Source organism: Ovis canadensis, chromosome 1, assembly GCF_042477335.2.
Source record: "Ovis canadensis isolate MfBH-ARS-UI-01 breed Bighorn chromosome 1, ARS-UI_OviCan_v2, whole genome shotgun sequence".
NCBI lineage: Eukaryota > Metazoa > Chordata > Mammalia > Artiodactyla > Bovidae > Ovis > Ovis canadensis.
Window position 1 is genome coordinate 115,853,858 of NC_091245.1, and position 12,470 is coordinate 115,866,327.

The window sequence follows — 12,470 nt, forward strand, 5'->3', positions numbered from 1 at the left end:
CTTTCCAAATGTAACTGAATAAAATCCAGTTTTCCTACTGTGGGTCTTGAACTCATGCTCCCTGCTTCATCAGGGCTAAACTTTAAACACCAATTTAATCCACAGAGAGCACTTTTTTCTGATCATTGCAGGATTTATTCATTTCACACATGCCTTTTCTCCCTGGCTTACAAGGAAATCTGCTTATTAAAGCTACAGAACTCCCAGTGGGAGATTATATGCTGACAACCAAGATTTTAGAATCCAATAAAAAATAGATAAAACCGAATCTCAAATAATACAAACAAATCATCGGTACAAATTAAGCATGCATTTAGGAAGAAGTTTGTACTGCGTATGTATAACCAGGGACCCATGAGGCTCAGCCTTAGCCTGAGGTCACTCAAAGAGCATTTCTTTCACACTGACAGCCAATTGCCATTTCACTGGGGCTGATGGAAGATGCACGGTGTGAAGCTGCCTCCTGGTGGGAATAGTACCATAGCAGGTCTACGTTGAAAAAAATCTGGAATTAAAAAAAAATGTGGGGGGTACTTCTCTGGTGGTCCAGTGGTTAAGACTCTGGGCTTCCAGTGCAGGGAATGCAGTTTGATCCCTAGCCAGGGGATGTGATTCGATCCCTACTAAGGTCCCATATGCTGCATATCATGGGTAAAATTTTTCTTAAAACCCAGGTGCATTTTCCTGCCCAAACAGAACACAATAATGTTTATTTTCTTTTTTTTTTTTTTAATTTACTGTTTCTGGGAAGAAAAGTGGTGAGACTGTGAATCAGTTCAGTTCAGTCATTCAGTCGTGTCTGACTCTTTGCGACTCCATGAACCGCAGCACACCAGGCTTCCCTGTCCATCACCAACTCCCAGAGTCCACCCGAACTCATGTCCATTGAGTTGGACCTCCTTGCAATTCAAGGGACTCTCAAGAGTCTTCTCCAACACCACAGTTGAAAAGCATCAATTCTTTGGCGCTCAGCTTTCTTCACAGTCCAACTCTCACATCCATACATGACCACTGGAAAAATCATAGCCTTGACTAGATAGACCTTTGTTGGCAAAGTAATATCTCTGCTTTTGAATATGCTATCTAGGTTGGTCATAAATTTCCTTCCAAGGAGTAAGCGTCTTTTAATTTCCTGGCTGAAATCATCATCTGCAGTGATTTTGGAGCCCCCCAAAAAAGTCTGACACTGTTTCCACTGTTTCCTCATCCATTTCCCATGAAGTGATGGGACCAGATGCCATGATCTTCATTTTCTGAATGTTGAGCTTTAAGTCAACTTTTTCACTCTCCACTTTCACTTTCATCATGAGGCGTTTTAGTTCCTCTTCACTTTCTGCCATAAGGGTGGTGTCATCTGCATATCTGAGGTTATTGATATTTCTCCCAGCAATCTTGATTCCAGCTTGTGCTTCTTCCAGCCCAGTGTTTCTCATGGTGTACTCTGCATATAAGTTAAATAAGCAGTGTGACAATATACAGCCTTGACATACTCCTTTTACTATTTGGAACCAGTCTGTCGTAAATAAGCCAAAAATGGGAGTAACAAACTTGATTAAGTAATCTTTAGTGGTTTCATTTGCCTGACTAGAAACACAGATGTAATGAATCAAAAACTCAACAAGAATTCCTTGGAAATTTATTTTTAACAAGAAACTACCTTCTCCCTCCCTTTTTCTTTCGGTTAAAGGAAATCAGGGAGGAGAGACGAGAAATGACATGAGGAAGGAATTACAAGCATGCCCCTATATTTTTCTGCCTCATTTTATTTCTAACCAGAAAAGGAGCTATTTTCTACAGGTCAATAACTCCTCTGGACTCTTCTATATTACCTCATACTGAGAATTTCTCCTTTGCATATGCTATTTTGTACCTACATTTTTTTTCACATATAGCCTTATCCATCTTAATTTTTTCACTACAGTCGGTTTAGTATTATGCATATGACACCCACCAAGTCTTTATTGATTGCTGACAGAAACAAGAAGACGTTAAATAATTGAATAATAGAAACAGAGCAAAGGGAAGACTGAATACTGAATTGCCTTCTGATTTTATAAATACCGTTGTAAAATGAAGCCACCTTCCTGTCCTCCATCTCCTCAGGCTAGTGTGGAGAAGAAATGGCAAGAGCAGGCGCACCAAACTCAGGCATGTTACCACATCCAATTTGTCTCAAATGGTTTGCTAGAATGAGACTAATGGTCACTATCAGCAGCACATCACAGCCAAGATTAAATTCCTGAAAACGATGTGTGCAGAACTTGCTTGGGGGTAATATCAGTCCAAATTGATTCAAGGACACAGTCAAGCAGAACACATCCCCCACAGCATGAAGCCTAGTACTCTGATTACCAGCCTAGGAGGTGCCACAGGTTCATCCTGTCCTGATTCTGAGAATTTTCCATTAAATCTGACTTCTTTGAAACAAGATAGGTGCAGATCTAAATGACCAGTAAGTATCCTGGTTTACAAGGTCATTGCTGACCACAGAGAGTGGACATGGAGTTTCTGTCTGTGGATGTGGAGGAGAGGAGGAAACCAGTCCAAAGGAAAGGCAAGATAAACATTTATAGAGATGCTTAACTGCTTTATAATAGCCAGTGTAAATGCCACTTGGTCCAGGAAATGATGATCTCAACTGGAAGAGCTCTCTCTCTACTGAACTCTTATCATGTTTACTTTTTGAATCTCCTACAAGGCAATGTTACTCACTGCCTAGATGAGCATACTCCTGCCTAGATGCCATAGCTTGTTAGTCACAGAGAGATTTTTCCATTCTACTTGTCTGATGGTGCTTTCCCTGAAGCATTAATCTACCTTGCAATATGCATGTCAGATTAATGTGTAAATTAATAATGGTTCAGTTTGCCCAAGTTTAGTCTAATTTATGAAAGCTACAAATTACCCAAAAACTTAGACTACAAGTATTTTAGCCCTATGAACCGTGACTATAGCTATAAGCAACTCTGGCACTTTCTTAACCAGAACCATGGGAAAATATTCTATTCTCTCTAAGCACTGATGGTTTTCTGTTTTATTTTCTTCATTAAAACAAAATCTACATAGTCTCTGGCACATATTTAAACTTGCTTGATAATGTTCTCGCTCTTGACAAGAAAAATGAAGTCCAGGTTATTTATTGGCATTAAAGTGCTTGTTCAGCTCTTCCTTCTTTCCTGCAATATGTCTGCTCACGTCCAGCCTCAAGTTCATAGACATTTATTGAGGTTTCACCCCAGGACCAGCAGTGACCTGAGCACTGTGGATGGGGATACAAATAAACACACCTGCCACTTTTTGATGTCTATTCACAGGTCAGACATTGTGCATCCATCTTTAATCCTCACAACAAAGCTCGCTTTACAGTTTACCAGGCTGGATGGAGCATGTGTAGGACAACCCTTTCTAATTGTTCTTCCCTATGCACAGTCTAGGGACTTTTACATGTACAGGTCATTCTAGAGTTATAAAGTGGTAAAACAATAACAAAAAAGTAAGTAAAAATTAGTGACATTGACAGAGAGAAAAGGAACATATAGAATATGAAATAAACTATAAAAATATCTACATCATCTCCTAAGCATTTTGCAGTTGATTATTTCATGAGCCATGATAACAGTTATCGTAAACTATATTTTCATGGTTTCATGACATGTTTATTGTTTATTACGAAGACATATAGTGGAGTCTTAGGGAATGCTCACATATAGAGGGAGGGCAAAAGTGGGACCCCTTAGAGAGAGAGAGGGCAGGGGGAGAATTTAAAGTTAGAAGTTAAGGAGGAGAGATTTAAGATGGCCAACGGGTGAGCAGAGTCATATCCAGCCCACAAGTCAGGAGTTAGCCCTTAATGATAACAGTTTCAGTGAAGTAGTAAGGTTTAGACCTGATAAAGGGAGTTAAAGAAGAAATGGAAAGCAGTGCTTTTCCATTCCTAGAGTTATCCAATGAAGGCAAAAGGAAGGGATAGCAATAGAAGAGGTGAAGTGCTTGTGGCTGGGGGTGGCAGGGTGCACGTTTTTCAGAGTGGAGCATGGGACTTGTTTGTTCTAGTGGAAAACAGTCCAGAGGGGGAAAAAAGCAGTCAAGAGTACTAAAATGGTAACAGAAGCTGGCCTTGGGCAGGAGGGATATAGGCAACTTTTTTTCTATTTTTCCAATGGTTCAATTTTTTATTTTTCTAATGAGGGGAATGAAATTATATTTAAAAAAGAGAAAATGCCTTTTTTTTTTTAAGGGACTGCTTTTTATAAAAGATGAGAGGAGTTAAAAATACCTTCCATCCGGAGAAAGTCTATTTTCTCCTCTGAGATTTATTTTCTTCTCCTTGAGAAGAACGTGGGTAAAAAGAAAAAAATACAGAGAATCTTGAAAGTGAGGAGAACAGAGATCAGTTGAGCTCATGCAGAACACAGTTTTCTCCTGCTAGTTAAAAGGCATGGAAATGTGCCAAATATAAGGTAGAAAGGGGTTTAGGAGTTTGGCAGAAGATGAGAAAGCTTTGTAGTGGTCACTGTTAAAAATGCAGTAAAAGACACACAAATATTCTCTAGGGATAAGGATTTTTCCGAAACAATTCAAACTTCTGGAAGAAAAAGGGGGCTGGAAGACAAGAGAAGAAAATAATCCAGTAAACATCAGCCTCAGGTTTTCTTCCAAAACTGCTTCTCCCTGAATCCCTGTTCAGCCAAATAATTCAAGTATCTATGTAGGATATTAAAGCCGAGAATCAAAGCAGAAAATGTAGCACTATATTTATTTTTTAAAAGTTAATTCCAACAGATCAATAACCTCCACATTGTTTATTTTGAAACAGACTTTTTTGATCTTCTGCTATAATGAAATATGGTTCTTATTCTCTCCCAGTGCCTGGTTCCTGCTCTCCACATTAAATTAACTTCCCTTTTTCTAAATGCAGAAAATTCAATTATGCCTCACTTCCGGTTTGGGATCACTTTGAAGTAATAAAAGGAGGAGAGTGGAAATATCCACTTAGATTGATGAAAAAAAAATTTAAAAGGAATAACCCATCTCTCTAGCTCTCAACCAATCCAACTACATTAGTGTAAAGGTCATTTGGAGAAAAGATTGGCCAATTTATACAAATGCTAAATTTTAAAAGAAATGGAGGTTCAAAGGCATTCCTCTATTTTTACCACACTTCTGTGATCTCTGCAAAGCTTTTAGGTAGTAGAGTGAAGGGTCTTGAATACATTTAGTTCTTCTCACTTTCCTTTCTTGATTTTAGGGGTATCATTGTTTTAAAGAAAAGATGGAGTGTATTTGTCTAGCCAGTCATTGGCTGTGTAGTTCATGGACCAACAGTAAACATCGTGAATACTGTGAGTAGTGATATTACGTTACAGTAATGTCAATGAAATTGTGGATTAGGTTCACTGCCATAACATCTTGAATCTTTGGAATTATAGTTTCCCTCCATGCCTAAATATGTGGGGGTGGTTCGGGAGGACTGCAGAAGTCCTATAGAAATATTAATTTATGGACTAGGGAAGAGCTGTTTGATGTGCTTTAAATAGAAGCATCTGGTCAAAGTATTCATTCCTGCACCAAGGAACAGTCTTTATTTCCTCTGTGGGACCTTGAAGGGACAATGAGTTGGAGAAGAAACTATTAGACTTAATTGTCTGTCTTGATGCCAGCCTCTTCTTGAGGGAACTGTTCCCACTTATATCTCCTTGCTGAGGAAGCAGTCTTGGATATTTCCAGAGCAGGTGAGCATCTGGTCATCATAATTAATTGGATCAAGAATGCTCACCTCACCCAAGGACAGCAAGTGAACAGGTATTTTTAACCATACTTTTGTGTCAGAAGTAACTGATGAGGTGACTGGTGTCATTTTATAAGATAAGGCCCATCTCTCCAACGATGTCCCAGGATGGGGTCTTATCTTTTTTGTTTAAGCATCCTGCCAGTAAGCAATATTATGCTCCATATACAGGAGAGTGTAAAAAAAAATTCCTGTTTATCAATACAAACGAACTCTCTGAGGTCTCTTATGTCCCTTGGTGAGTTACGGAAGGGAGTAGTTCTACACAGGGATGGTTCTCTCCACTTGAAGAATAGCCATTCTCCAGAGGTAGAGAGTGGAATCCATAATCATGACTCACTTCTGGGTCTTGGCTGGCTTCTCCGGCTTCTCATTGTATGGAATGACAAGGTCAATGGCAGATTCCGGCTTCTGGAGGAGAATTCCCAACTTGATCTTAATCTCCTTGGCCCTGAAAAAAGAGATATATGAGGAGAAAAGGACACTGCATGAGCATAGAGATCTACAAAAGAGATTTCTTTCCATGTCAGAGAAACAAAAATAAAGAAAAAACCATTTCACTGTGGTGGTGGAAAGAATACTAAAATAGAAATTGGGATACATAAGTTCTAATAGTACTTATCAAGCTCTTAATACATCCCTGGATAATACATGTTATCTCATTGTAATCTCAATTTTTTCATATGTATTTTTTCACATTATATATAGCAGATACTATAGTAGTCCCACTTTACAGATGAAGAAACTAATGACAGAGAATTCGAATAACTTAAGATAACCCAGCCAGTATGTGATAGAAATGGACCTGACCCCAAGCTGTCTGATTTTAAATTCACAAGTGCAACTAACTGTATTGCCTACCAGTCTTCTGAGGGCTCTGGTTCTAGCTCCGCCACTAATTAGACATGTAACATTTGGAAAAAGGTAATCGTTTTTTTTTTTTTTTTTTTAATTGCCAGACCTCAGTTCCCTCATCTGTAAAATGACAGTTAACCTAGATGTTTCCTTTAATCACTTCCAGCTATAAAGTTAAATTATTCTGCTTTATGATTAATTCTCTATAAAATGTTCTTTTATATGTATTTGATTTTTTTGCACCCCTTTGCCCATTGTTCCACAGTGGTTCTTGCAGCAGTATCCTCTATGCAGTAAGCTTCAGTAGATGAGTATTAACTATCAATGGACTGACTATAACAGCATTATACTACTCCTTTCTGTCTTCAATATTTTAGTGCATATATGTGATCAGAAGTCTGGGCAGGTCTCCATCCTAGGATACAACTATTTTTATGCCCAGTTTCAAAACTAACTTCCTATTTTCTCAGAAGTCTGAATTCATAAAACGCCAAGCAGACCTTAAAAATTAATCCATATGACAAGCCATTGTACATTGAGAGACCCAAAAAGCCTTTCACTGCCACCTTAGCACTTCACTCTTGCTTTTAAGATATGGTTTATCATATTGCAGGACTTCCTGGTGGCTCACTGGTGAAGAATCTGCCTGCTGGTATAGGAAATGCAGACTTGATCCCTGTCTGGGAAGATCCTCTGGAGAAGGAAATGGCAAGCCACTTTAGTATTCTTGTCTGGGAAAATCCTATGGACAAGAGGAGAATGGCAGGCTACAGTACACAAGATTGCAAAGAGATACGCATGACTTAGCGACTGAACAATTATTATATTGCATTGTGGTTACTGACTTATGTGTCTGTTTCCCAAGCTGGATATAAGACCTCTTTGCAGGAGGGAATTGAGTCTTAAATACTTTTTAACTCCTGTGTATAGCATGAAGCTTGGCAGCATAGTCAACTTTCAGAAATATTTGCTAAAGTGAAATAAACATATCTTGATTTTTGTTCCTTACAAATTTGCTAACATTTATCTCCCAGTCAATGCTGATCATAATCAAAGTTCTCAGAAAGCTGTAATGGGATTGTGATGTCATGTTGAGGTCTGATAGAAATGTGTTACTATAAACACACTTTCTTCATTCATTCACATGAAGATGATGCTGAAGCAATTAAAAAATATAAAATACATGAGATTAGCAATTACGGACACTAGGGAGAAAAGGAAATATATTGTATAACTTTATAAAATCATAGATATTCAATCATATCATAGGTTCCTTTAGTATAGAAAATGTGATTTTGGAATTTTATTGGTCACTTCCACAATGTCTTTCCAAATAGGAAAAAGAGTACGTCAAGGCTGTATATTGTCACACTGCTTATTTAACTTATATGCAGAGTACATCATGAGAAATCCTGGGCTGGAAGAAGCACAAGCTGGAATCAAGATTGCCGGGAGAAATATCAATAACCTCAGATATGCAGATGACACCACCCTTATGGCAGAAAGTGAAGAGGAACTAAAAAGCCTCTTGATGAAAGTGAAATTAGTGAAAAAGTTGGCTTAAAGCTCAACATTCAGAAAACGAAGATCATGACATCTGGTCCCATCACTTCGTGAGAAACAGAAGGGGAAACAGTAGAAACACTGTCAGACTTTATTCTTTGGGGCTCCAAAATCACTGCAGATGGTGACTGCAGCCATGAAGTTAAAAGACGCTTACTCCTTGGAAGGAAAGTTATGACCAACCTAGATAGCATATTAAAAAGCAGAGACATTACTTTGCCAATAAAGGTCCGTCTAGTCAAGCCTATGGTTTTTCCAGTGTCATATATGGATGTGAGAGTTGGACTGTGAAGAAGGCTGAGCGCTGAAGAATTGATGCTTTTGAACTGTGGTGTTGGAGAAGACTCTTGAGGGTCCCTTGGACTGCAAGGAGATCCAGCCCTGGGATTTCTTTGGAAGGAATGATGCTGAAGCTGAAACTCCAGTACCTTGGCCATCTCATGTGAAGAGTTGACTCATTGGAAAAGACTCTGATGCTGGGAGGGATTAGGGGGCAGGAGAAGAGGGGATGACAGAGGATGAGATGGCTGGATGGCATCACTGCCTCGATGGACGTGAGTCTGAGTGAACTCCGGGAGTTGGTGAAGGACAGGGAGTCCTGGAGTGCTGCGATTCATGGGGTAGCAAAGAGTCGGACATGACTGAGAGACTGAACTGAACTGAACAGGACCCACTGTCTGGCATAAACCAACTCAGATACCACACTATAGCAGGTTGAACTCAGCTGTGCACAACATTGTGGCTGAACTGAGAATGTTCTGCTAAGCATCTTATATAAAACATGAGAAGAATAAACACCAGTTTGATTCCAGACTTTACAAGTTGCCTAAATTATCTAATGTTTAGTTTTTTGCCTAGAAATTGGGACTAATAAAATAGTACATACTCACAGAATTTTGTGATGATTTAATACACTAATGAATGTGAATCACTTAGAGCAGCATTTGGCATGTAATACTGCTTCTTCAAAGTTAGTTCTAACTACACAATCATTCTTTTCCAGCCAAATTCAAGCCATGTTCCCTAGCTTTGAGTACCAAAGTAAAACATTCAAAAACTTCCCACATGTTACTAAGAATTAATACATCCATTTCCTCCCATATTCTACCTCTAGAGACAAGAACTGCCAATTTTATATTTATCTGAAGGAAGAAAACAGTATTTGGCTGTAAAAGTGCGGGCTGTGTGTGTGGCTACCCTCTGCTGGCCAGCGTTTAGAACTACAACCAGAAACACTAGGCTCACCTTTTGCACCAAGGCAGGGTAACCTACCTAGACCTTGAAGAGTTCCATCCAGGATACCTCTCCTCCTGGTCCCATATGCCTCTCACTTCCTGACCATAGGAGAAGGCACGAAGCAGTTGTTTCACTCGACCCAATAGTTCACTCACCAATATTTAGATAAATATTATCTGTGCTGTGCTTATTTGTGTCTGACTCTCTGCGACCTCGTGGATTACAGCCCAACCAGGCTTCTCTGTCCATGGGGATTCTCCAGGCAAGAATACTGGAGTGGGTTGCCATGCCCTCCTCCAGGGGATCTTCCCAATCGAACTGAGGTCTCCTGCATTGCAGGCCGCTTCGTTACCATCTGAACCACCAGGGAACATTTGTCGTGTTTTGCTTTTTCCTCCCTCTCAACTTCTATTTCTTTTTCTCTTTTGCACCACTTGCTTTTGTAAAAGGCAAAGAGATATTTCTGTTTGATTGCCTAGTGAAAGAGTAAGCTGGACACGAAGAGGTTATTAGAATAAAGGTGTTGAACATTTTAAAATTTCATTTATTCATTACTACTTTGCTCCTTCATGGTGTTTACTGTGTCATCAGTATGCAGAAAACAAACACTCAGAGTTTTGCCTTTACCTGCAAGGTGTTAACAGTCTATCGATGTCTCAAGCTTGTGAACAAGCACAGCAGCTGTTCAAGAAGAAGGCAGGAGAACACTGCTGGAGAAGCCCAGCGCTCACAAGGAGAAGCCAGGAGGGCTTCTCAGAAAAGGCGAGGGTGGAATAGCAGTCAGCAAGGTGGACAAGAAAAGGCTAGGACTTCCGGGGTAGGAAGAGAATGTTCATATCATTTGAAAGCATTAGTCGCTCAGTCGTGTTCGACTTTATGTGACCCCATGAACTGTAGCCCTCCAGGCTCCTCTGTCCATGGAATTCTCCAGGCAAGAATACTGGAGTGGGTTGCCATTCCCTTTTCCAGGGGATCTTCCTGACCCAGGGGCTGAGCCTGAGTCTCCCACATTGCAGGCTGATTCTTTACCGAGCCACTAGGGAAGTCCATTTTAAGGGATGGGAAAGTGCTTCTGCATTGCCTGAGTGTAAATTAATTGGAGAGAGCAGAAAGCAATATTGATGAAGTCTGTTCACTTTGTCTCCTCTTCCTGATAGAAGGATGGATGAGAGAGGAACCTCTGTATAGTATGCAGCCTTTAGCAAATTTGGTATGAAAGACCGAAAAGAGGTAAAATTATTGAAATTTGCCTTCAAAGAGGTAGCATCCTATCTTATAAACCTGTTTCAAATTTTTCTTTGCTAACTGTTTCAGATGCATTTATTCACTTAAAAATACTGTCTATAAATGGTGGTTAAACTCTCCAAGACATTCTACAAAAGCCTTTTAAAACCAGAGTGAATCAGTACTCTTGTATAATTTTATCTATATCATTATTTAAACTTGTCTTTTTGAAAGATAATCTAAAAATCAACTGCCATTTGTAATATTGCCTATAGAAAATCACATTTCACTTCCTCAAAGTAGAGAAACACATAAGAACATAAGATTACTCTTTTCCTCATACTTGCCCTGGGGATGTAAGGGAGAAAGGAAGTGCAGTGCTTCAGAAAATACCTCTTTCCATGGTTCAGTGTAGGTTCAAATGTATGACATTAAAATGTCAGTGTACTTGAGAAGTCCATTTGATTGAATTAGGATTTTGAGAGAATACAGAGAGTGAATAATATTACTGTTTCTCTTATAAAACAATAAAAGTTTAAAAGCTGAACAGTTTGACTGATGCTGAGGTAGAAACCACTTGAAATACCTTACTGTTTTTGGAAGAATAAACAGCGTTACTACATTTATTTTTCTCCTTAAGATTCTTGGATTACTTTCACTCCACTTTTACCCCTTCCTCCCCACCACAGTGACACATACAGATATGGGAATGAAACAACAACAACAACTGGAAAATCAAGCCAAAAAAAAAGCTCAAACCTATTTATTTCCCCTCTTAAAAACACAAGGCTTCCCTGTGGCTCAGCTGGTCTAGAATCCAGTGCAGGAGACCTGGGTTTGATCCCTGGGTTGGGAAGATCCCCTGGAGAAGGGAAAGGCTACCCACTCCAGTATTTGGAGTGGGAGTGCAGTGTGGGAGACCTGGGTTTGATCCCTGGGTTGGGAAGATCCCCTGGAGAAGGGAAAGTCTACCCACTCCAGTATTTGGCCTGGAGAATTCCATGGACTGGATAGTTCATGGGTTTGCAAAGAGTCAGACACGACTGAGCAACTTTCACTTCACTTTAAAAACAAGCTTGAATGTATCTGACATTCGTTTAATGTTAAAACAACTCCATCCAGAGAAGGAAACTTTCTAATGTGACTTCAACTCAGTCTTTGGCTCTATTTGACTGCCCACCAGGCAGTTTTCCTAGCTTCACTACATTAATGCTTGTTAACAGGAACCGAGTCATATCTCCTCTCGTCTCACCCCCAACCTTGCTATCCTTTGGTTTTACAAAGAAAAACTTGTTTTGAAATAAAATCATTGGAAATGCCTGGGTGAAAATTTTAATTAAGTGTTCAGAGGAAGATAATCTTTTCCCTAGATGACTCACATTAGTGATTTCAAACTGAAAAGAGTTTGAATAATTGTATGGTTGTGAAATTTTAAATCCGTCCCTCGTGTGGGTGGGTATGTTTTCAAAAGGCCCTGGGCTACCTCAGTCCTTCAGACTATTTGGTGAATTGAGGGAAAACTGTTACCTTTTAAGGTGAATAAGTGTGGGAAACAGTACAAGCAATCACTAAAACAAAAATATAGCAGAATGTTTAAAAATGCAATTATGTTCAAATAAACTTTGTCAATAACCAACTATATATAAAGCCCTGTGCTGGGTGTTTCGAGGGTTACAAAGACATCCCTTGCCTAAGAGACACATGGGACAGGTGAGTGTAGGACACATACGTGTAAACTATTTGCTAGATACTTTTGTAATCATGGATAAAAGTGGAGGGGATATATTAAAAAAAAAAAAACAAA

The 12,470-nt window shown here is 39.4% G+C and overlaps 1 protein-coding gene across 1 annotated transcript in view; it reads right to left on the bottom strand.

Moving 5' to 3' along the window:
* RGS5 (regulator of G protein signaling 5) overlaps positions 1-12,470 on the bottom strand; it is a 56,933-nt gene that overhangs the window by 19,324 nt on the left and 25,139 nt on the right. The window contains exon 2 of the mRNA XM_069577631.1: positions 6,129-6,239. Within this exon, the coding sequence (XP_069433732.1) occupies positions 6,129-6,239 (111 nt within the window). The remainder of the gene's footprint in view (positions 1-6,128; positions 6,240-12,470) is intronic.